The sequence below is a fragment of the Nymphaea colorata genome, chromosome 12, assembly GCF_008831285.2.
Source record: "Nymphaea colorata isolate Beijing-Zhang1983 chromosome 12, ASM883128v2, whole genome shotgun sequence".
Lineage (NCBI taxonomy): Eukaryota > Viridiplantae > Streptophyta > Magnoliopsida > Nymphaeales > Nymphaeaceae > Nymphaea > Nymphaea colorata.
This window is the reverse complement of record NC_045149.1, coordinates 12,548,291-12,572,630: the sequence shown is the minus strand read 5'-3', so window position 1 is coordinate 12,572,630 and position 24,340 is coordinate 12,548,291. Positions and strand designations below refer to the sequence as shown.

The 24,340-nt window shown below is 41.7% G+C and overlaps 1 protein-coding gene across 4 annotated transcripts in view; it reads right to left on the bottom strand.

Moving 5' to 3' along the window:
* The window catches only part of LOC116265646 (tripeptidyl-peptidase 2), a 109,013-nt gene that overhangs the window by 28,701 nt on the left and 55,972 nt on the right, over positions 1 to 24,340 (bottom strand). For all 4 annotated transcript variants that reach the window (XM_031646393.2, XM_031646395.2, XM_031646391.2 and 1 more), the window contains one exon: positions 4,449 to 4,541. In XM_031646393.2, coding sequence (XP_031502253.1) covers positions 4,449 to 4,541 — 93 coding nt within the window. The remainder of the gene's footprint in view (positions 1 to 4,448; positions 4,542 to 24,340) is intronic.

The window sequence follows — 24,340 nt, the reverse complement described above, 5'->3', positions numbered from 1 at the left end:
TCCATCACATGCATATGCATCATCTTCCATTACATTACTTACAGAAGATAGTTCCTATTTAAAAGTAAATAGCTTAACTGATGTTTCTCAAAAAGATATTAATCTCTTCCTGATTGGGAATTTTTATGGTCTTTTTTCAACATTAGGAACACTTGGTTGAATTTTAGATGACAGCACAATATCATATTTGTAATGTGCGACGTTCTTGCAGGTTGGATCAGGTCAGGGTCCAGATCCAGACCCGAACCCCTTTGTCGTGACGAAGCCCGACGCGAGGGCTCCTCCCTCGCCTTTCCCTATTCTCCTTTGTCGTTCTCCTGGTGGTCTCCCGTGCCAGTGCAGAGAAGAAGGGGCAGTGGCTGGACCGGCGGCGGCGACGACAGTGGCAGAGGTGGCGGCGGTGGCAGCGTGGGTGAGCTCTCTCTCTCTCTCTCGCCCTCTCTGTTCGTTTCTTCTCCTCCCTCCCACGCAGCCTCTTCCCCCTTCGTCAGCTTCCCCCTACCGCATGATTTTTTTTCTTCTCCCTCTCTGCTAGAGCTCCCTACTCGTTCCGCCTGTCTTCTCTTCACCGTCTCTTCCCTTGGCCACTTGATTTTCCCTCCCCTCTACCGTCTTTCCCTTTCAGTCCGAACCCTCCTTTCCTCACTCTCTCTTCTGTCCACCCCTTTTTGACAGCGCCCTCCCCCTGCCCTCACGTTTCCTACTTGAGTTTTTCTCTCCATTTCCTATTTGTTTTTCCATTTTTCCCCAATCGAGCACTCTTCCTCACTGTTTTCAGCATGGTTTGTTAGGTTTCCACCTTGGGGAACGTGTTTTTCCCCTCTTAGCAGCGATTAGGCGGTGTTGGTGGTAGCGGCACTGCACGATTGGTGCCGCTGAAGTTTGATTGAACGTTTGAAGGGGGCTGTCGGAGGCGTTACAGCAGTTTGGACACTTGGATTGGGGTGAGCAAGGCCTATTTGAGCTTAGATTCTTGAATTTTATCTATTAGAGCATGTATAATTATTGTTTGAGCATGCTAGGGCTTAGAATTGATGTTTTGGGACGCATGTTAGCGATTTTGTTTTTGGGGGAAAGTTTAAGATTATGTTAGAAAGCGTTGATTAATGCCTATAATGATCATTTAAGCATGATGAGTTGATTTTCGATGCAATAGGGAAGGATGGTAGAGTTAGAGAAGTTGTGGAGAAGCGTAGGACCGCCTTTGGGGAATGCTTGGAGCACCCTTGATGTCGTGGGTGGTATGTGTAGTAGGAAGAGGGCGTGCATGTTGGGAAGACGTCTCGACTAAAGGAAAGGTTATGAGAAATGCGTGAAGAATGGATTGATCGAATCTTTGGGGTTTTGACGTTGGGTGGGAACGGCAAGAAGTTGCGTAGTGGCCTATTAGAGGGCTTGTAGGTCGACACTACCTGTCAACACCCTCTTGAGGCGATGACATATGCCTCAATGATTTTGTTTGGTATTTATTTGGAATGTCAAGGTAACTAGTAGAGGTCTTACCTTTTGTTTATGTCTGCAGGTACACCGGGCGCATCCCGTCGACCTTGAGTTCGAAGCTCGAGGAATTTTAAGGAGTTTTGTGAGCGCACCACAGGTATGGCGACATTCCAGGCAAATCCATGCCTGGGCAAATGTGTGACCGTGTGCTCCTAGGATCATGGGATCCTAGGATTGTAATGTGACTTGATTGATTGTCTTATGAATGAGTATATTTATGTTTGTTCATGCGTTGATATACGATATGAATTGTTTTGAAAGGTTATTAGTAGTTGTTTTGAAAAGGTTACGCATTTGCATGTGCATGCTAGAATTGATATCTGTCTAGGACAGATGAGGCGGGATATCGAATCGAGTGTCTCCTCGACCCCAATTATGCATTAGAAAGCATCATAGAATGATAACTGCATAGGACAGCTACGAGTCAATCGCAGATCGAGACTACTCTCTGTGGTTTGGCTAAGTTTTTCAAAGATATGATTGATGTGATAATTGATACGAATGTTGTGTTTTGTTGCATATTCATTGTTGTGGGCAATAATGCAAATGAATGGATTGAAGGGTAATTGTACCCATATTGTATGACGGCTAGCTATGACTGTTAGTGTTATGTGTAGACCTCGTGTGGAGGCAACTGAAGGTGTGAGTGCACTCGTGGAGTGTACCAACCTCATGAGCTAGCCAGTCAGTTTGTGAATGCATTATTCTAATGATAATAACAAATGATTAAGAGATGAGAGGCCAGTGGGATGTGGCGGCAGCCGGCGACAGCCGGCGACAGACAGGTAAGTGGTTTTTTTTTCTTTTCAATATTAGAACTTAGGGTTTCATGTTCTTGATTGAAGATTGGACAGTTAATCCGTTGATCTTGATCCTTAATTCTTCTCCAATTGAGACGTGAATGTTGAGGACTTTAACTTAGAACAAAGTAATGAACTTGAAGCTGTTAATTCAAGATTCGAAGAACCTGCTATTCCATCAACATCTTCTATTGAGGAAGAAGAGAACGATTTGGGCATTGACAATGACTAGAATGATGATAAACAATGTGTTGTGATAAACAATGTTTTGCGATAAACAATGTTTTGTGATAAACAATGTTTCGTTTGAGACTTTCGTTTTTATGAGATTGTAAGAGTGAACTATTAATTTAATGTTTTTTTTTATTTTTTCAATTTTTAGAATATAAAATTCGCCGTGTTCGCATATCCAAAAAATTTGAAAATTGTCATGTCCCCGTACTAGTATCGTACCCGCACCCATGTGACATAGATCGAAACTAGTAGATTAACGATCTTATAGGTCTCTCATTGGCAAACTTCTTTATGTTACTGTAACAAGACCAGACATTAGTTTTGCTGTTGGAAATTAAGACAGTTTATGGAAAAACTTAGAAAAGTCCACTGGGATGCTGCGTTGATGGTGTTGAAATACCTAGTCATCCCCAGGCAGAGGCCTCTGCTTTAAGAAAGGTGAATCTCTAGAAGTTGTTGCTTACAGTGATGCTGACTATGCAAAGTCTATTGATGATAGAAAATCCACCACTGGCTTCTGTATCTTTGTTGGGGGCAATCTCATATCATGGAGAAGCAAGAAACAAAATGTAGCCTCTAGATCAAGTGCAGAATCTGAATATAGTGCAATGACTCAAACAACTACTGAGATGACGTTGGTCAAATCTATGCTAACAAATATGAGTATTCATGTTCCTTTTCCTATGAAAATGTACTGTGATAAAAAGGCTGCCACTTATATTGCAAACAATCCAGTATTTCATGAAAGAACTAAGCACATAGAGGTGGATTGTTATTATGTTCAAGATCTTATAAAATAAGGTGCGGTGTTTACGGTTCATGTAGCTTCTGAAGATCAGGCAGCAAATATGTTTACTAAGGTTCTTCCGATTGGTGATTTCTCTAGATGTTGTGACAAGCTGAGCATGGTTGATATCCATGCTCTAGCATGAAGGGGAGTGTTGAAATCAAAAAGTTTATTTTTAAGTACGGTAGTTTTCTAATTATTCAAAAGTGAAAGTCCTCTTTTGTCATTTTACAATTTTATGTGTCTTACTTATGTAACAGCCCCAGCCGATCCCTAATCTCTATTTAAGTAGAGATTAGGGCACGATATTGAATGAGATTTTTTCGTCTCTCTCTCTCTCTCTCGTTCCTTCCTCCATCGTGTAACACATCAATCTTCAATCTTGAACACCTTTTTTTACAGATATACCTACTATCTAGTAAATGGTTAGGTCATTTCCTACAGGCAGCTCAATGTGTTGTGTTTCATATGCCATAGTAGATAATTAGTTGTCAACCTGTCAACTAGTTGACTGACTATTTGGCCAAGCCATTGAGGAAACAGTCACTCTCTTGTCGGACAAATTCTTTGTCCGAGAATGAACAAGTCAACCAACTTGGTTTTGTAGTCAACCTAGTCATTTTCATTCACTGAAAGTTGATCATCTCCTTTTGGAATGTTTTTGCTTTTTCTTTCAATATGCTTAGAAGGGGAGAGATTCAGCTATACTTTCAATATGTGAGCAGTTCATATGTCTTCTCAATAGTTTTATTGATTGTTTTCTTTTTTGGAGATTAACTTGGACCAATTCAAACCCACTAGTCCCAACTATTCTTTTTAGGATTGATTACTGCTTTTGATTACTTCAGTTATATAATTACATATATACATGTTTTTCTATTGAAAAACATTGTTTATCAATTATTTTAAAATCCAATCTTTTCTTTATTGGATTTATATGTTTTAGAGCCCCTGTGCAATTCCATGACCTAGACATTGCCTAGGGCATTTGAGCCTTGACTAACAGCTTTTGCCTTTCGGGAAATTTCTATGTTAACTTTTCCACATCAATAGAGTGTAACATGATGCCAACCTTAAGAAAAAACATGGTTAAAACTTAAAAGTACCTAATCTACATAAGGAGCTACCTTCAATGAATGACAAAAGTCCTTCCATTTGCACACTTCATCTTCTGTTCCCTGCTTTAGGCTTGAAAGTATATTCAGCTTTGCATATCGAACCTACAAAAGAATGTATGTTCTTCACAGTTGCAGAATTAAGGAAAGGATCACAAAAACATTCAAAGAATAAAACGTGAATAGAGTTATATCATTAGAAACATGGAACTAAGCCAGATTGCAGTAGACAAAGCCATAACATCCTGCAACAGTTGGTAAGAGCATGCAAAGCTTCATGTCTGATTTATCTACCATCTCCAGACCAATCAAACATCAACAGGCTCTATTGGACTCCAAATGGAAGCAAGCTATGCAAGCTGAATCCTAGGGACACTTGGGAACCCGTGGATCTTCCTTCTAAAGTGGGCATTGTTGGCTATAGGTGGGTGTACACTATTGAATATCATTTGGATTGGTATGTGAAGTGATATAAAGCATGTCTGGTTTGCTAAAGATTACACCTACATGTATGGTATGGACTTTTTGAGACCTGTTCCATCGCAACTAGGTAGGGAACTATACCGCTAGTATAAACGCAACAATCTCCTAGGTTCGAGAAACGGGAGGAATGTGGTAAATTATTCAAATCAAAAAACACGATATATGGCATGAAGCAGACCCTATGCGGACAGTTTCACAAATTAGTTGAAGTGATGTCTTAGTTTGGCTTCCAAAAATCTCCACAGACCACTCCTTGTTCATAAAGAATAGTGCCAAAGGGTATTGAAATTATAGTTGTTTATGTTGACGGACATAATTTAATTGGTGATAATTAAGGAGAATTTAGACACCAATGCAATCCTTCAGAAGCACTTCATTACAAAGGATCGTATTTCCCACAAGTACTTCTTGGGAATAGAAATGGCAATAGCCAAAGACGGTATATGGTTCTTTCACAAAGAAAGTATGTACTTGACTTGCTGTAGGAGATTAGGATGGTTGGTCCAAAAATGAATTGTATTTCATGAATCCTACACCTACACACGTATGATGAGTAGACCTGGGTACCCAACGGGTACCTGATACGCGGCCCAATCGGGCCCCGGCGCGGGCCCGAAAAAACCAGCCCGGATCGGCCCGACGGGGGCCCGAACTGGCCCGACAACTTTTAAATGTTAATTTTATTTTATTAATAAGATATATATTTTATTATTAAAAATATATTTTATATTCAAAAAAAATTATAACTGGGCCTGGCCGGGTCAGGCCCGAGCTCGGATTTCGGACATTGCGCCTGGCCCGATGCCCAAGTCTAATGATGAGCAATCTGAGCAAATTGGCAATAAGTCCTCTCAGTCACTGGTTGGTAAGCTTCTCTATGTGACTACAACTATACTTGATATATCATTAGTTGGAAAATTAAAGGCAATGTTAATAGCGCTTTGATTATCGCACATTAACATTAACGTTTTAATCTTTTCTCCAATGTCTTCTAGCAAATGTCTAACCCATGTAACTTCAGCAGTACCTGCAGTCATGCATCTGTATTCAGCTTCAGTGCTGGATCTTGCTACTACCTTTTGCTTTCGACAACTCCAAGCAATGTTATACGATACGGGGCCGATACGTACGATACGATACGTATCTTTTACAAAATACGATATGATACACACCCTGTATCGTACGATACGGGCTGATTTCAAAAAATGGGGGCTGGAAACCCCCTTTTTGAGTTTTTTTTATAAAAACCCGGCCCTTCCTCATTTTTAACTTAGAGATTGTGCCGCCGTGGAGGGAAATCATCGATTTTCAAAATGAAATCATCGATTAAACCATGGATTTGTGCATGGGTGGTTGATTCTCGTTGGGAGGAAAGAAGTTTTTTTAAATCGTGAACATGAAAATGAAGAAGAAGATGGAGATGAGGATGAGAATGAATATGATGAAGATTATGAATGAGAGTCGAGAGTGCTTTCATTTTATATGTATTGACATTGAACATTTTCACAATTTCATTATCATCTTCTGATGTAATACATAACATCTAAAACTTGTTTTTTGATGTGGTATCTCATAGACTTATGGACCTTATGACTTCTAAATCTATGTGTTTTTCATGAAGAACATATTATTCTTGTTTTTTACTGATTTTTTTATAAATTTTTTGATTTTTTTTCCTATTTTTTCTGATTTATTAAAAAAAAAACGATACGGTTACGATACGTTACGATATTTTACGATACAGCGTATCTTAAAGCCAGACCGATACGGCTTACGATACGCTTTTTACAACATTGACTCCAAGACACAAGATTACGTCCAATGAAAATACAAAAACCAAAAATGGACTTTCTTTGATCGGGGTCTCCAGCCCAATCTGCATTTATGAATGTTATAAGTTGATGTCCAGTAGTTATATTTTCACTCTTACCATAAACTAAGCCATCTCCTACTGTCCCTTTAAGATATCTTAATATTCTTTTGACAGCATCCATGTGAGTATCTCTAGGTGCATGCATAAATTGAGATACTTGATTCACAGCATATATAATATCTGGTCTAGTAAATGTAGGATATTGAAGTGCCCCAACAATACTTCGATATCGCGTAGGATCTTCATATAACTCCCCATCCTGAGCACTTAGTCTTTGATTTAGAACACTAGGAGTTCCAACAGACTTACAATCAAACATACCTGACTTTTTTAGCAGATCCAACGTGTATTTCTGTTGTGTCAATGTAAGGCAATTATTGTGCCTATCAATCTCCACTCCAAGAAAGAATCGTTAATCTCCAAGCTCTTTCATTTGAAGTTTTGCATCATTAAAACTTAAGCTTCTTCTATGTGTTTTTCTAAATTGTCTGTGATAACAATATCATCAACATATATGAGAAGTAAAGTAAATATGTTTTCTTTTCGATAAATGAAAAGAGAGTGATCTAGAGGACATCTCCGAAAACCACATTCTTGAATCTTGCAGGAGAAACTGTCAAACCACGAGCATGAGGCCTGTTTAAGTCCATAAATAAATTTTCTTAGTTTACAAACTCATGCATGAGAAGTTGTTCCATATATAATTCCTCCCTCAAATCACCATGAAGAAAAGCATTCTTCACGTCCATTTGATGTAGTCTCCATTCATATTCAACTGCCAATGATATAATCACGCGAATTGTTCCCATTTTGATCACAGGGTTGAATGTCTCATCATAATCTTCTTCATATTGTTGTGTAAACCCTTTTGCTACTCTTGCTTTGTGTCTTTCTATGCTGCCGTCAGGTTTGTATTTAATTTTGTACACCCATTTGGAGCCCACTACGTTTTTTCCGTGTGGCCTTGGAACGATCTCCCATGTTCCACATTCCTGCAAGGCATCCATTTCTTCTTTCATAGCCTTTCTCTAATGATGTGATTTTGATGCTTGATCAAATGAAGTAGGTTCTTCCTCCTTGCCAACTTTTGCCATGAATAATTAAAAATCAAGTGATAAAGAATCATAGCTAACCCACCTGTGAATGGGATGACGAATGCGTTGGGATCTTCTAAGGTGGGGCATGTTGTCTTCTTCACTGTGAGCATCTCTGTCCCTTAGTCGTCGACTGTAGATAAGACCCAAAAACCGATGTGAATCGTTGCTCTGTTCTTCATTATTGCTTTCGTGATGACTTGATGACTGTGTTGGATCTTCTTGATTTTCACTTTGAGCCATATCCGACGGTTGTATTGCTCTCTCTGGATCTTCACCTTGAAGCACAACATTTTCTATAACAGGATCTGCATTGAATAACTGTGTACTAGTCCAGGGATCATAAGATTCAATGGACATAGGCATTTCATTTGTATCATCAAAACTATGTTCATCAAAAATGACATTTCTTGAAGTTTTGATACGTTTAGTTGTTGGATCATAGCATCGAAAACATTTATATTCATTAGCATATCCAACGAATCTACATTGAATAGCTTTGTCTTGAAACTTGTTCCTCAAGGCAGCATTAACGTGAACATAGCATACACAACCAAAAACCTTCAAGTTCTTGTAATCAGGTTGTTTGCCTAAGAGTGTAAAATATGGCGACTTAGACATAAAGAGTTTCATAGGCAAACAATTTATTATGTATACAGCAGTATGGAAGGCTTCAGTCCAGAAGGAAATGGGCACATTAGTATCATGCATCATGCTCATGGCGCTTTCAACCATTGTCACAAAAAACGGGGACGGGTATTAAACGGCGAGGTAAAAAACGGGTATAATACGGCAAAGTTTTATATATCGGGAATAAAACGGGAAAAGTTCGGCAAATTTTTTTAAAAAATTAAACATTTATTACATCTTAAAAATTATAAAAAATAATAATTAATAAAAAAACGGCAAAAAACGGGAAAATAACGAAAAATAACGGTAAAAAACGGGTATTATACGGGTATTAAACGGGTATTATACGCGTTTTTTGTTTTTTGACGTTTTTTTAAAAAAAACGGGAATAGTACGGGTATTATACGGCAGGACTGTTTTTGGCGTTAAATACGCGTTTTTTTTTAAAAAACGGCGTTTTTTGTGACAATGCTTTCAACTATATGTCGATGTTTCCACTCAACTACACCATTTTGTTGTGGTGTGTAAGGGCATGAGATTTGTCTAGTTATCCCTTTTTCATGTAGAAATTCAATAAAATCAAGCGAAGAATATTCTCCCCGACCATCACATTGAAAATGCACCACATTGGATGAAAATTTGGTTTGGATCATGGCATAGAAGTTTCGAAATATGTGGGGTACTTCTGATTTTTGTTTCATGAAGTAAATCCAGGTGAAACGTGAGTAAGAGTCAATGAATAAGACATAATATCTTGATCCAGACATGGAATCAATAGGGGTTGGCCCCCATACATCAGAAAAAATAGTTTCAGAAGGTTTAGAAGCCCTTTGATTTATATTATGGAAAGGTAAAACATGACTCTTACAAAGTCCACAACTTGAACATTTTTTGACACTTGAAGTAAGAGGTAAGCTTGATCTTGAAATGAGACTATCTGTGACAAGTTTTTCAATGAAATGTCGACCACAGTGTCCTAGCCGACTATGCCACAGATCAGACTCCAAAAATTGGTTAGGGCCCCTTACTTTTGGTTGAAAATGGCAAGAACTTGGCCCTGATTACGCATTATGAGAAAGAGAAAATGTCGTCAATCCTATATCAAAAGTGGATGAATCCTTGAGTAGACATTCCTTGAGGACGTACATATTCCCTTGACGCTTCCCTCTAGCGAACATTTTCTTCGTTTGGAGGTCCTTGACATAGACAGAAGAAGGTGTGAATTCAACAGAAGAGCTTGTATCATCAATGAGTTTAGAAATGGATATGATGTTCTTTTTTATATTAGGAGCAAGAACAACATTAGACAGTGATAGAGACGAGGATGACAATGGAATATGTGCATTTCCAATGTGTAATGGGATGAGATTTTCCATCACCTGTTATAATGCAACTTCTATCGTAATGAGGGGATCAGTTAGTCAATTTACCTGCATTTCCTGTCACATGGGTAGCTGCACCTGAATCCAGAAACCATTCTCCCTGCTCATTTTGCTTTATAGTCATCTTTGAGAATGCGGTCATCAATAGTTGCAGCATATCTTCAGTGGTGGATTTAGAACTTTGTCCTCCTTGTTTATAATCATGTCTTACCCCTTTATTTTTATTTTGAGGATTAAACCAGCACTGTGCCTTCATGTGCCCTTTCTTGTTGCACCGAAAACAAATTGGTATTTTCTTGAAGTATCCAAAAGAGACATACCTTGGTTATGTGGTGTTGGTAGAATGCCACGACCACCATGATTGGAGTTCTAATGGCTCTCACCAAACTTTACATTCATAGCCAACACATTTTGGGAGTTCCCTTGATCAGTCATTTCAATGACTCTTTTCATATTCATTTCGTGTTGGAGAAGTTTACCTTGTAGTTCGTTGAAGGAAGGCAGAACAGGAAGGACCTCAAGAGCTGTAATAAAAGCATGATAATCATGCCCAAGTCCATTCAAGATTTGCTGCACCTTTTCCTTATCAGAAATGTTATTCCCTGAGGCAACAAGTTGGTCTGCGACGTGATAAAGTTAAGAGAACTAATGTTTTATTCACCTCGAAAGAATCCCTAACTCCTCTTTATATAGACTAGAGGAGAGGGATAAGTTACAAGAAAGTCATTAAAAGAAACATTATTACACAAGTGCCCTCTCAAGCCTAATACTGAGTATAAACACGTCTTAACACTCCCCCTCAAGTTGGAGCGTATATGTCAAACAAGCTCAACTTGGAACAACAACTTTGGAATGGTCCTCTTGCAAGAGCTTTAGTAAAAATATCAGCAGTTTGCCCTGTAGTTGAAATATGGGAGGTGCTTACAAACCCCTTTTGAATCATGTCTCTGGTATAGTGACAATCTACTTCAACATGCTTGGTTCTCTCATGGAAAGCAGGATTATTAGCAATAAACAGAGCAGCTTTGTTATCACCTAACAATTGCATAGGAAGAGGCACTTCCACAGTAAGATCCAACATCAGAGATCTAACCCACATAACTTCAGCAGTAGCCTGAGCCATAGCTCTATACTCAGATTCTGCACTTGATCTGGCAACCACTGTCTGCTTCTTACTCTTCCATGTAACCAAGTTGGATCCAATAAACACACAAAACCCAGTAGTGGATTTTCTGTCAAGGTGACATCCCGCATAATCAGCATCAACATACACAGATATAGTGAGAGATGTACCATTTTGAAAGAAGAGTCCCATTCCTGGTGAATTTTTCAGATACCTGAGAATCATCATGGCAGCATCCCAATGGACTTTCTTGGGCTTATCCATAAATTGACTCACTCTGCTGACAGCATAGGCAATATCAGGTCGAGTAACAGTGATATATAGGAGCTTCCCAACAATCCCTCTATATTGTCTAGCATCAACATCTTCAGTATCATCATCATACAAGCGAGTATTGATGTCCATGGGTGTAGAGGCAGGTCGACATCCTAGCATACCTGTCTCTTGCAAGACATCAGTAACGTATTTCCTTTGGCACATGATAAGACCCTTCTGATTTCTGGCAAACTCAATACCTAGGAAATAGCGTAGCTCACCAAGATCCTTGGTGACAAAGTGTCGTCCAAGGACGCCCTTGATGTTGGAAATCCCCTGAATATCATCCCCTGTAACAATGATATCATCAACATAGACAAGAACTATCACTGTACCTGTAGAAGTTTTCTTGACAAAAAGGGAATGATCAGCCGAAGAACGTCTGAAGCCCTCATACTCAATATTCTCTGATAATTTTTGAAACCAAGCTCGAGGACTTTGTTTCAGACCATAAATTGCCTTTCTCAATCTACACACTTTCTGACACTCCCCCTCAGCAACAAACCCTGGTGGTTGCTGCATATACACTTCTTCATGTAGGTCACCATACAGAAAGGCATTTTTGACATCAAGCTGTGATAGAGACCAATTCTTGCTGACGGCAACAGCGAGAAGAACCCGTAAAGAAGCATGTCGTGCCACAGGAGAGAAGGTATCATAATAATCAACCCCATAAGTCTGAGTATAGCCTTTTGCAACCAAGCGAGCCTTATATCTCTCAATGCTGCCATCTGCTCTGTATTTAACAGTAAATACCCATCGACAACCAACAATAGCTGCATCAGATGAAGGAGTAACTAGTGTCCAGGTGCCTCTAGACTGAAGGGCATCCATCTCTTCTTGCATAGCTGCGGCCCATTTGGGATCAGAAAGAGCGTCCATAGGAGTCTGTGGAAGAGCTACAGCCGACAGTCCCTTGACAAACTGGCGGTAAGTAGGAGTGAGTCGAGCCATGGACAAATGACCAGAGAGAGGATGCATAGTGCAACTGCGTTTGCCTTTCCTTTGAGCAATAGGCATATCAAGTTCATTAATATGAGGACCAGTAGCATGCTCTGGAGAGTCCCCTGTGGCATCATCACATAAAGAATGGTCAGCAGGATTTGTGTGTTCAGGAAGTACCTTGGGCATGCTGGGTGAAGGCACAGGAGCACAGGGGGCAGGTTGAACAGGTTTAGTGCGACGTTGGTAGATAGCCCCAAAACGCGAAGCAACGGGTTGTGGATAACTCATGAGAGGTAAAGGAAGGTGGACTTCATCACTAAATTCAGGCACCCTTAATTGAGTTCCATTGGGAGAGAAATAAGAGGTGGACTCAAAAAATGTAACATCAGCACTCACATAATATCGACGAGTAGAAGGATCATAACAACGATATCCCTTTTGAGTGCGGGAATAACCAACAAAGATCGTTTTGATAGCCCGAGGGGATAACTTATCTCGCCCAGGACCAAGTAACTGAACAAAGGCAACACATCCAAAAATACGAGGTGCAACAGAAAACAATTCTCTGTCAGGAAAAAGAACAGAGAAAGGAATAAGATCTCCCAACACGGATGACGGCATGCGATTAATAAGATAGCATGCTGTAAGAACAGCATCTCCCCAATAAGAATGGGGAACATGGCTGTGTATGATAATGGTTCTGGCGACATCAAGAATATGGCGGTGTTTTCTTTCAGCAACCCCGTTTTGTTGAGAGGTATAGGCACAAGAAGTTTGGTGAATGATACCCTTATCCCTGAAAAATTGTTCTAAAGAGGAAGCACAGAACTCAAGAGCATTGTCAGAGCGCACAATCTTGACACAAGTATCAAACTGAGTCAGAATTTCATTGATAAAATTTTTGATTACATGACCCGCTTCAGATTTGTGTTTCATAAGAAAAACCCAACTAACACGACTGTAATCATCAACAGCAACAAGATAATACCGATGACCCTGAAGGTCAGGAGTACGACTCGGGCCCCAAACATCAAAATGAAGTAACTCAAACACAGAGTGGCTACTTCTACTAGACCGCGGAGGAAAGGATGACCGATGGTGTTTGCCTAACTGACAAGACTCACATTGAAAAGACGACTTATGAGACAGCTGAGGGAGAACATGCAGCAGTTTCTGAAACGGGAGATGTCCAAAACGTAAATGCCAAGTATAAGCCGAGGATGAGGACGACCCCGACGAGGTAGATCCAGCAAAGGGAAAGGAGTGCACTAGCCTGTAGAGACCTCCCTGTTCACGGCCACTGCCAATCACCCTGCCCGTCAGTATATCCTGAAACACAAGAGAGGAAGAGTCAAATATAGCACGACAATTTAATTCTCTGGTAATCTGACTGATAGAAAGTAGGCTATGGGGGAATTCTGGTGCATGAAGAACGTGCTGCAGCGGCAATGATGAAGTAAGTTGGACCTCTCCATGTCCAACAACTGGTGAATCTTTTCCATCTGCTAGAATAACCGAACGACCCGGTGGAGTAGGGACGTAAGAGGTGAATTGCATCTTATCCCCACAGAGATGTGTCGATGCACCAGAATCAATAAGCCAATCTGTAGTGTCAGGAGGAGAGCAGACTGTACAAGCAGAATACATACCAGATGAAGAAGCACTCGCAGCGGTAGGAACAGTAGAAGTGGTCGGACCAGGGGATGGATGGGCGCTGTCGCCAATCAAGTGCCTCAACTGAGAGAGAATGTCATCTACATGCAACTCACTGGAGGAGGCAGTGTGCTGAGGCTTAGGCTGCTCAGGAGAATCAGTAGATACAGTCTGATTTGCAAAAGCTGGACGACCATGTTTCTGCCAACACTTATCCACAGTATGACCAATGCGGTGACAAAACTGACATATAGGGCGCGAAGGGGTATTGCCACGGCCACGGCTTCCTCTTCCTCTAGCAAAAAAGGGTCCTCCTCTGCCACGAGTAGCAAGCATAGCAGAAGTGGTATCAGGAACAGTCGATGCAGAGATCGGAATTCTGCTGAGCCTACTGTAAGCCTCATCAATAGGAGGAATCGAGGGACTAGTAAGCATTTGGTTCTTTGCGGATTCATAAACAGAGTCTAAACCAGAAAGAAAGACCCCTACCATAAGCATATCTCTGTATGCCTTTTGTTGTTCACACTTGCATGCGGGAAAGTAGCTATTCAGTCTCTCAAACATGGACTTGAGACTAGAATAATAAGTGTGAAGAGGTCTGCCATCTTGGCGCATCTGATGGATATCATGATGAAGCTGCATAATGCGCGTTTCATTTCTTGCCTGTGAATAAGTGGCAGCAAGGGAGTCCCACATATCCTTTGCACTGTCCTTGTGCAAGACTTCATTTGCAATTTCTTGTGAGAGAGTACCAACAATCCATACCATAACCAATGAATTATCTTTAAACCAAGTAGTATATTTTCCTACCTTCTGTACGGGCTCGGGCTCCAATATGAGATGTTCCTTCTCATGGGCGATCAAAGTTCTTTTTACTTGCATGGCCCACATCTCGTAATTACCCCCATCCATTTTGGTGATAATGCTGGAAAATGGGGAACTCTTCATCTCTCCCGACGATACAAAGGAAGAGGTATTAGCGCCACTACTAATTTCAGACATCTTTCAACACAAAGGAGGAAACCGAGCCACGGAATAGGAAGTGCAGGCAAAAGAATACAATCACATATCGAAAGACAACATGCTGATCATGAAGCAATATGCAGTTAACGCAGGTAGCAATCCAGAAGTCCGATCGGCGAGAAGAGGCAACAGCAGAGCTGAACGAAGAGAGATACCAGAGACGACGGTGAGAAGAAAATCAGCGTGCAGAACCACGGGCAGAGCAGCGGCGGAACAGCGGCGGAGCAGCGTGCAGCGGAGGAGCAGCGTGCAGAGCAGCGGCGGAGCAGCATGCAGCGGAAAGACGCAGAGAGGAAAAATCAGCGTTGAGGCGGCGGCGAAGGCAGACGGGCGGCGGCGGCGCAGGCGGACGGGCGCAGGAGGACGGGCGCAGGCAGACGGGCGCAGGAGGCACAGGCGGAGGCGGCGGCGCAGGCGGACGATGGGTAGGGCGACGAGGGGCAGCAGGGATGGATCAGGCGGCAATGGACAGGGCGGCAAAGGGCGACGGCGGCGACTGACGCCGATGAGGCGGCGGCGGCGCCGCTCAGTCGGCGACAACTCGCTGAGGAGGAGACGGCTGGAGCTCTGATACCATGATAAAGTTAAGAGAACTAATGTTTTATTCACCTCGAAAGAATCCCTAACTCCTCTTTATATAGACTAGAGGAGAGGGATAAGTTACAAGAAAGTCATTAAAAGAAACATTATTACACAAGTGCCCTCTCAAGCCTAATACTGAGTATAAACACGTCTTAACACGACGGCTTTAATACGCCCCAAATAATCCATGATAGACGTTGAACCTTTGCTCAAATTCTGAAATTCTTTTTTTAAGTACATAATTCGAGCTTCTGATATTTGGGAAAAGGTATCAGCAAGGGTTTCCCATAATTTTCCTGCAGTACAGTCATTAGAAACTAAAAGTAACACTTGTTGAGATAGAGTGGACAAAATATACGCAACCAGACTTTGGTCACGTCTCATCCACACAGCATGTTCAGGGTTGCTGTCTTCATGAACAGCAATAACTTCTCCTGCCTCATTTTTTATTTCCTGCAAAACGGATATTGGTGGAGCCTTTGTTGAACCATCGAGATGTCCAAAGAGGCCTTGACTTCTTATGAAAGGCATGATTTGCGTTTTCCAGTTCAGATAATTCTCATGGTTGAGATTTTTGGTAATAAGGTGAGGAAGAAAACTTGAGGACATGCCAAAATGCGAAAGGTTTTCCATCACAGCAGAAAAGAAAATACAATATAACAAGATGTGTCCTTAGGTAAGCAAGAAGAAAAAAAGGAACAAGAATTACGCAAGAGAAAAGTAAATTCAGGATAGAGATAAGATGAGAAAAGAGTTCTAACCAGCTCAGACCTGTTTGGGCATTTCGTTAGGTAGAGATAACGTAACCTGGCTCTCATACCAAAATAGAAATCTAGCACCAATATCTGTAACCAGAAAATAGCACTCACGCAAAAAGATAGAGAGAGAGAGAGAGAGAGAGAGAGAGAATGAAAACAAGAAGAAGCTGAGGAGAAGAAGCCGTAGCCAAAATGGTTTGCACGGCCTCTATTTATAATCCCATTTCCAGAATTCTAAGAGTCTCCAATCGTAGAATCCTAAGACATTAATTATATCATAGAATCCTAGCAGACTTCACATATTACAAGGATATTAACTACAACATAAAATCCTAGAAGACTTAACATATTACAAGGATATTAACTACAACATAGAATCCTAAGAGACTCTTCACATGTTAGAAGGACATTAAATATCTTAACACATTTTACAAGGATGTGGAATCCTAAGAGACTCCTCTTTCAACGTGCTGGTGGAGGATTTGTAGTTTAACAATTATTGCAAGGCCATGTGCTAAGCCAGAGTATAGGGTTAAGGCCCAACCTGCTGCTATGATGGTTTAGGTAAAATCTATCCCTATGAGATTGGGATGGTTTAGGTAAAATCTATCCCTATGAGATTGGGCAAGTTTCTCTGCCAATGAAGATGTTGATTGATAACAAGGTAGTTACCCACATCGCTAAAAATCCTATACTTCATTAAAGGATTAAACACACCGAGATATATTAACCTTATTTTTGGGATATGGCGCAAGATGGAATTGAATCAACTATCCATATCTCCTAGGAAGATCAAGTGGTAGAGACCCCTTCCTATTGTTGAATTATCAGACATTGTAATAAGCTTACCATGATTGACAACTATTCTTTAGCTTGAGGAAGAGTCTTGAAAGTTATTGATGTGAGAGGTCTATTGAAGAAAAAGGAGGATCTTGAATTTGCTAAAAACATGGAAGAAGGTAAGAAGACAGATTCCTCTTGGTATCAAGATGAAGATGGTTCATTGTGGTTTCAACAAGGATTGTAGATCAAAGAGAGCAAGTACTTCGCACTAAGAGAACTCTTGTAGTAAAAGTGGAATGGCAACACCATGGGTTGAAGGAAAGCACATGAGAACTCGAGAATAATATGCAAAAGAAGTATCCACACTTGTTCTTGCATTGAAGTATGATCTAAATTTCGAGAACGAAATTCTATATAAGGAGGGTAGTCCCTCTCTCTCTCCCGCAAGCCTTGTTTTCTTCTCTAACATTCTCTTTGCTCATTTCCCCTCTCTCCTACACTGTCTCCCTCCTTCACAACTCTCTCGTCCCTCTGCCCGCACTCTCTCTCTCTACCGCTAGCCATTTCACGTGCAACCTCCTCTCTCATCGTCTCTCTGCTCGCACTCTTTCCTTACCTCCAGCCTCCTCTCACTCACATCTTTCATGTTCTCTCTCGTGTTCAACCTCCCTCTCTCTTGTTGTTCCCTGCTTCCCCCGAGCCATGTCGCCCCTTCTCAAGTTTTCTCCCTCTCTGTTTTGGGTCTCGTCGCGATTGCAGTCTATCCATGCATATGTCTCCCTCAGCTGAACCAGCTCCTCATTGTCGGATGCCCTCTTCTCGTGGCAGACCCCTCTTTTGATCTCTTTTTCGCTCATTCTCACCCTATTTAGTGTTGTTTGATCGGATTGCAGCTTGGGAACCCGTCTTTCCCCACATACTAGTGAACTGAAAGCATTGGAGGCGACGACAACAAACAATCTTTGGTGTTGGTGCTTAGTCGAACACTTGAGGTGGCTGCCGGGAACACTCCAGCAGTTAGGACTCTAAGAGTGGGGTGAGCGAGGCCAAATCGAGCCTAAATTGTCCAAGATTTTCTGTTAGTGCAAGTATAATTATTATTTGAGTATGCTAGACTCAAGATTCAATGATTTAGAATGCAGGTTAGCGACTTTGCTATTTTGGGGAAGGTCTAGGACAGTTGTGGAGGGACGATGATTTATGCATATGATTATCCTTTTAGCATGGTGAGACTAATAATTGAAGTAGTTTGGAAGCATGGTAGAGATTTTGATGTTGTGGAGCCGTTTTAGCGAACTCGTGTCGTATGTTATTGTTGATGTGCATACTACATCACTTGTTGGAAAAGAGACCTATTGGAGGGGTTTATGGGTCGATACTACCTGTTCAGCACCCTCTTGAGGCACTGACCTACGCCTCAATGATTCTATTTTATACTTGTATAGATTGTAAAGCGAAGCGAGTAGATAACTTATCGATTGATTATGTTTGCAGGTACACCGGGCACGTCGAGTAGACCTTAAGCAACAAGATTCTAAGCTCAAGGCGTTTTGGATATTTTGGCGACACGCGACAGGTATGGCGGCATTCCACACGAATCCCTACCTGGTGCCAAATTTGGAGTGCGTCCTCTTTAGGATTATTGGATCCTATGTTGTGTTTGGTTGATTCCTGTGTGTTATAATGTTCCTATCTCTATATGAGTGTATGTGTGTGATGGAACAATTATGAGATTAGTTAAATGTTTTTTAAATTACTACGCAATTGCAAATGCATGCTAGCACCTATGTCACATGGGTGAGGGTACGGGTACAGACACCACAATTTTCAAAATTTTCAAAATTTTATATTCTCAAAAATGATAAAATGAAAAAAAACATTAAATTAATAGTTCACTTTTACAATCTGGTAAGAAAGTTGGTTTATCACAAAAGTGCTCAGTATTTGACAGGATTGTTCATGGAAATAATTAGATGCATCGCAAAAAAATGATAAAATGAAAAAAAAACATTAAATTAATAACTTTTATTTTTTGGCATGTCCCACCCGTGTCCCGTGTCCAGATCCGCGTGTCTGCGTGTCGGAATGGGTATGTGGGCTAAACTGTCGTGTCCGTGTGTCATAGGCTAGCACTTATAACTGCTTAGGCAGATTAGGCGGGGTATCGAGTCGAGTATCTCCTCGATCCCAATTGTGCATTAAGAAGCATCCTAGAATGATAATTGTATAGGACAGCTACGAGCCAATCACGGATCGAGACTACTGTCAGTGGTTCGGCTAAGTTTTGTAAGATGTGATTGATGTGTTTGATTGATGTGAATGTTGCAATATGTTTTGTATGCATTGTCGTTGGCATGATACAATTGAATGAATTTGAAGGGTAGTGGTACCCGTAAAGTTATGACAGCTAGCTAAGAGTATTGACTATATGTGTGGCCCTCGTGTGGAGGCGTATAGAGGTATGGGTGCACTCGTGAAGTGAACCTGTGCTAGTCGGTCATTTTGTTAATATGCTATCATAATAATAAGTAAGAAAGAATAATAGATGTGAGGCCAGTGGGTTATGGCAACGTGTTTGGGAGATGTCCCGCCCTCGCCACTGGTCTCGCTTGCTCGGAGCGTAGGCAGTGCAAGGCCTCAGGATATCGTTGTGTGATATGCTTGGAGCATTGGGTTCTCGCCTTTCCAACCTGGGTGTCGAAGGGAAGGCTGAGCAACTCTCCTTGGAATTCACACATCTACGGATGATTCCTCTACCACTACAGCGTGAACGGATCTGTATCGTTTCGGGCCACCAAGGGGGTTGTCTCCTGACTATAGGTCGTCTGTGTGACGCTCGTTGTTTGGCGGGACGGGTCGGGTCAGGGTCCAGACCCGGACCCGAGCCCCTCACTCGTGAGCGAGCCCGACCCCGACCCCGCCTCCCCTCCCCCGTCTTTCCTTCTTCTCCGCCTTTCCCCCTCTCCGTCTGCTACGACAGTAGCTTGGTGAAGCTCGAGGGCGGTGGGTGGAGCAGCGGCGAAGGTGACTGAAGGGGGCAGCGGCAGCGACGGCGACGGAGGTGGCAGCGGCGGCGGCTTGGTAAAACTCTCTCTCTCTCGTTCTTTGTTTCCCTTCTCCACCACTCTCATGTTCCTTTGCCCTCCCTATCGAATGCTCTCTCTTCCTCTCTCTCGCCCCTCTCTTTTCCCCCCCTTTCCGATAGCCCTCTCCCACACGGTCCCTCTCCTTACTCTCCCACCGACTCTCTCTTCTCTCTCGTCCTCTCCCCTCACTGCCCTTCTTCCCTTTTTCTGTCTGAATCTCTCTCTCTGTCTGTCTTCCCTTGCCTCACGTATCCTAAGTGAGCTCGTTCTTCCCATTTTCTTTTAAATTGTTTTTTCCCTTATCCCAATCGAGCACTCCCTCACGGTTTTCAACCTTGTTTGTTAGGATTCCAGCTTGGGAAACGTGTTTTTCCCCTCCTAGCAGCGAGTAGGCAGTGTTGGTGGTGGAGGTTTAGCACGATTTTTGCCGTTCGGGGACCAATTGATCGTTTGAGGTGACTGCCGGAGGCGTTGCAGCAGTTCAAATTCTTGATTGAGGGTGAGCGAGACCTAATCAAGCCCAAATTATTGACTATTATCTTTTAGAGCATGTATAATTATGGTTCGAGCATGCTAGAGCTTAGAATTGATGATTTTGGGACGCATGTTAGTAATTTTGTTTTTGAGGGAAACTTAGGATTTGCGTTGGAAAGTGATGATTCATGTATTTAATGATCGTTTAAGCATGATGGATTAAGTTTCGAAGCTTTAAGGAAACATGGTAGAGATTGTGAGGTTGTGGGGAAGTTTTGGAACCGTCTTAGGGAGTGTAGCGCAGACTTCGGTGAACGGGTGTATCATGAAGTTAATTAGGGATATATGCGTTTTGGGATGTGACTTGAGGTTGATGTCTTACTTAAAGAACGTTATTGAGGAAGGATTTAGTGACGGTTTGATTGATGGTTGAAGGCTTTGATAATTCAAGGCAACGTCAAGACGTAAAGGAGGAGGCCTTGTGGAGAGCCCGTTGGTCGACACTACCTGTCGATACCCTCTTGAGGCGCTGACACGTGCCTCAAGGATTTTATTTTTGTATCTGTTCGTTTCTGTTTGATTGGTGTAGGTATCTAGTAGAAACCTTATTCTTGTTTATGTTTGCAGGTGCACCGGGCTCATCCCGTCGACCTTGAGTTCGAAGCTTGAGGCATTTTGAAGAATTTGATGAGCGCGCCACAGGTATGGCAACTTTCCAGGCAAATTCCTGCCTGGGGCAATTGTGTGATTGGGTGCTCCTAGGATCAAGGGATCCTAGGATTGTGATGTTAATTGATTGACGGTTTTGTGATTGAGTATGTGTATGTTGCTTACATGATATGAATGGGTTAGAAAGATTATTAGTCATTCGATTTAAAAAAGTTACGCATTGGTATGTGCATGCTAGAATTGATATCTGTTTAGGACAGATGAGGTGGGGTATCGAGTCGAGTGTCTCCTCGACCCCAATTGTGCATTAGAAAGCATCATAGAATGATAACTGCATAGGACAGCTACGAGCCAACCGCAGATCGAGACTACTCTCTGTGGATTGGCTAAGTTTTTCGAAGAGGTGATTGACATGATTGATGTGAGGATTGATGTGATGATTGATATGAATGTGTATGTTGTTGCATATGCATTGCCGTGGGCAATGATGCAAATGGATGTTTTGGAGGGTAGTTGTACCCGTATGGTATGACGGCTAGCAATGACTGTTACTGTATGTATAGACCTCATGTGGAGGTAATCGGAGGTGTGGGTGCACTCGGGAAGTGTACTAACCTCGTGTGCTAGCCAGTCATCTTGTGAATGTGTAACTATAATGATAAGAATGAATAACTAAGAGATGAGAGACCAGTGGGATGTGGCTATGTGTTTGGGAGACGTCCCCCTTGATTGCCACTGGTCTCGCCTGTCAGAGCGCAGGCGGTGCAAGGCCCCAGGGTTCTGTTGTGTGTTGTGCTTGGAGCGTTGGGCTCCTGCCTTCCCAACCTGGGTGTCCTAGGGAAGGCTGAGTATCTCACCTTGGACGTCACACATACAGGGATGAGTGCTCTACCGCTGCAGCGGGTGAAATGGATCCATACTGTTATGGGCCACCACGGGGGTTGTCTCTCGGCTGTAGGCCGCCCGCGGTGTGCACGTGCCTGTGTTGCACCCACAGGAACTGTTAATGCACTAAAGTTAATGAAAATGCAAAGTGTTTGACAGAATGCATGTGACTGACGTATATGTGATTGATATGAATGCAAGTGTTATGTTTAAGCATGCTTCGCATGTGACTGATGTTGTGTTAGTGTGGCCATCAAGTGGCTTTTACGTGTCGCACTCAGACGCGACATGACGATAGATGGGTTGATATTTGTCCCTTTATTTGAGCCTTACTTGAGAGGGTTTGGCATTTTTCTGGCTTGTTGCCATACTGCGAAGGCTGAGCCTTCAGTTGTTTTCTTTTTCAGGTTTTGGCAGACCCGGGGCAACAGGTTGAGCGGATGGCTTCACTCACGTCCTACTGGGGTGGTTTTGGGATTGTCGTTTGTAGTGCCGGCGCGTCATGTTTTGGTTTTATTGATGTCTTCTTTTTGTTAGGCATCAATGTTATTGATTTTGGGGCATTTTGGTCATGCACATAGATGTGAATTTGTATGAAACAAAATGGTTATATTAATGAAAGTTCGCCCCATTGTTTTGAATTGCTTGGCTCATCGTCTTTTTGAATTGTTGGGTAGTCACACCTCGATGCTTTATGTTTAAAAAAAAAAATAGTTTGAGGGTTAAAGGGTCGGGGTGTCACAGTCTGTCGTGTGCACGTGCCTATGTTTGCATTCACAGGAACTGTTAATTCACTAAAGCTAATGTAAATGAAAACAATGTGAATGAAGTGTATGTGAATGAAATGAATATGCTGGCCATTGAGCGGTCTATACATGTTGTGGTATATGCGAGGAGCTTCCATGACAAGTCATGTGACTACATGCTCCTATCATGACATGATAGTGTTTTATTTTCGTATTTGTTATATCACAGATTTAAGCCCTTACCTGAGAGAGTTAGGGATTTATCTGGTTTGTTGTCATACTGCAAAGGCTAAGCCTTCTGTTGTTTACTTTTTCAGGTTTTGGCGGACCCGGGACAGCAGGTTGATTAGATGACTCAACTCACATCCTACTGGAGAGATTTTTTGTCTATTGTAGTGCCGACGCGTCATGTTTTGGTCTCATTGATGTCTTGTTTTTGTTAGACATCAATGTTGTGGTTTTGGGGTATTTTTGTCATATGTGTTATTAAGAAATATGAAGTGAATTTTGTATGAACTGAATTTACTATATAACGAAAAGCTATGTCACACGGGTACTCCTCTTAAGGAGGAGTACCTGCATGGTACGGGTACGGCCCTAGGTGTGGCAAAGGTGCGGTCAACGCAGCACCGAGTACGGTCAACGTACTCGGGATCATTTTTGTCCATTTTCGGACTCTGTCAACTTTGACCGAGTCCAAAGTTGTCCAGTTTTTTAGTTGAAAATTAAAAATCCCCCTCTCTTTTCTTGTTTCCTTTTTCACTCTAAACATTTCTTGTACATAGTTCCTCACAACTTTTCATTTAAAATCTTCCATACAATGTTTCAAAAATCGATCCCTTCTCTATAACTTGACTCTTCGATAATAGTGTGAGCCATAATCATAGCGATGTCAATATATCTTAAAAGTGTGACCTGTTGCTCCTTCTAATCTTGATGATGCGACGGAGAATCAAGAAAGTTGATATATTTGTATGTTAATTACTTCCATATTGTGTTTTGGATCATGATTTATAAATATGTTATTCATTTTGAAATTTTTTGATGTATATATATATATATGTCCGCGTGTGTGTATGGCCGTACCCCCGCACCCAAATTTTTTGAAAATGGTCTGTACCTGTACCCATACATATGTGACATAGACGAAAAGTTTGCCCCATTGTCTTTTGATTTGCATAGCTCCTTTTGAATCGTTATATCGTCGCACCTCGACGTTTTAAGTTTTAACCAAAAAAAAAATTATTTGTGAGTAAAAAGGTTGGGATGTGACTCTCTCTCTCTCTCCCTATATAACTCTTTGTTCTCTTTCCTTCCTCTCTTCTCACTTCCTTCAAGGTCTAACATTTATTGATTTTCACCCTCCTTAGTGTAAGTTGCAACAAGCCCAAAACACGAAA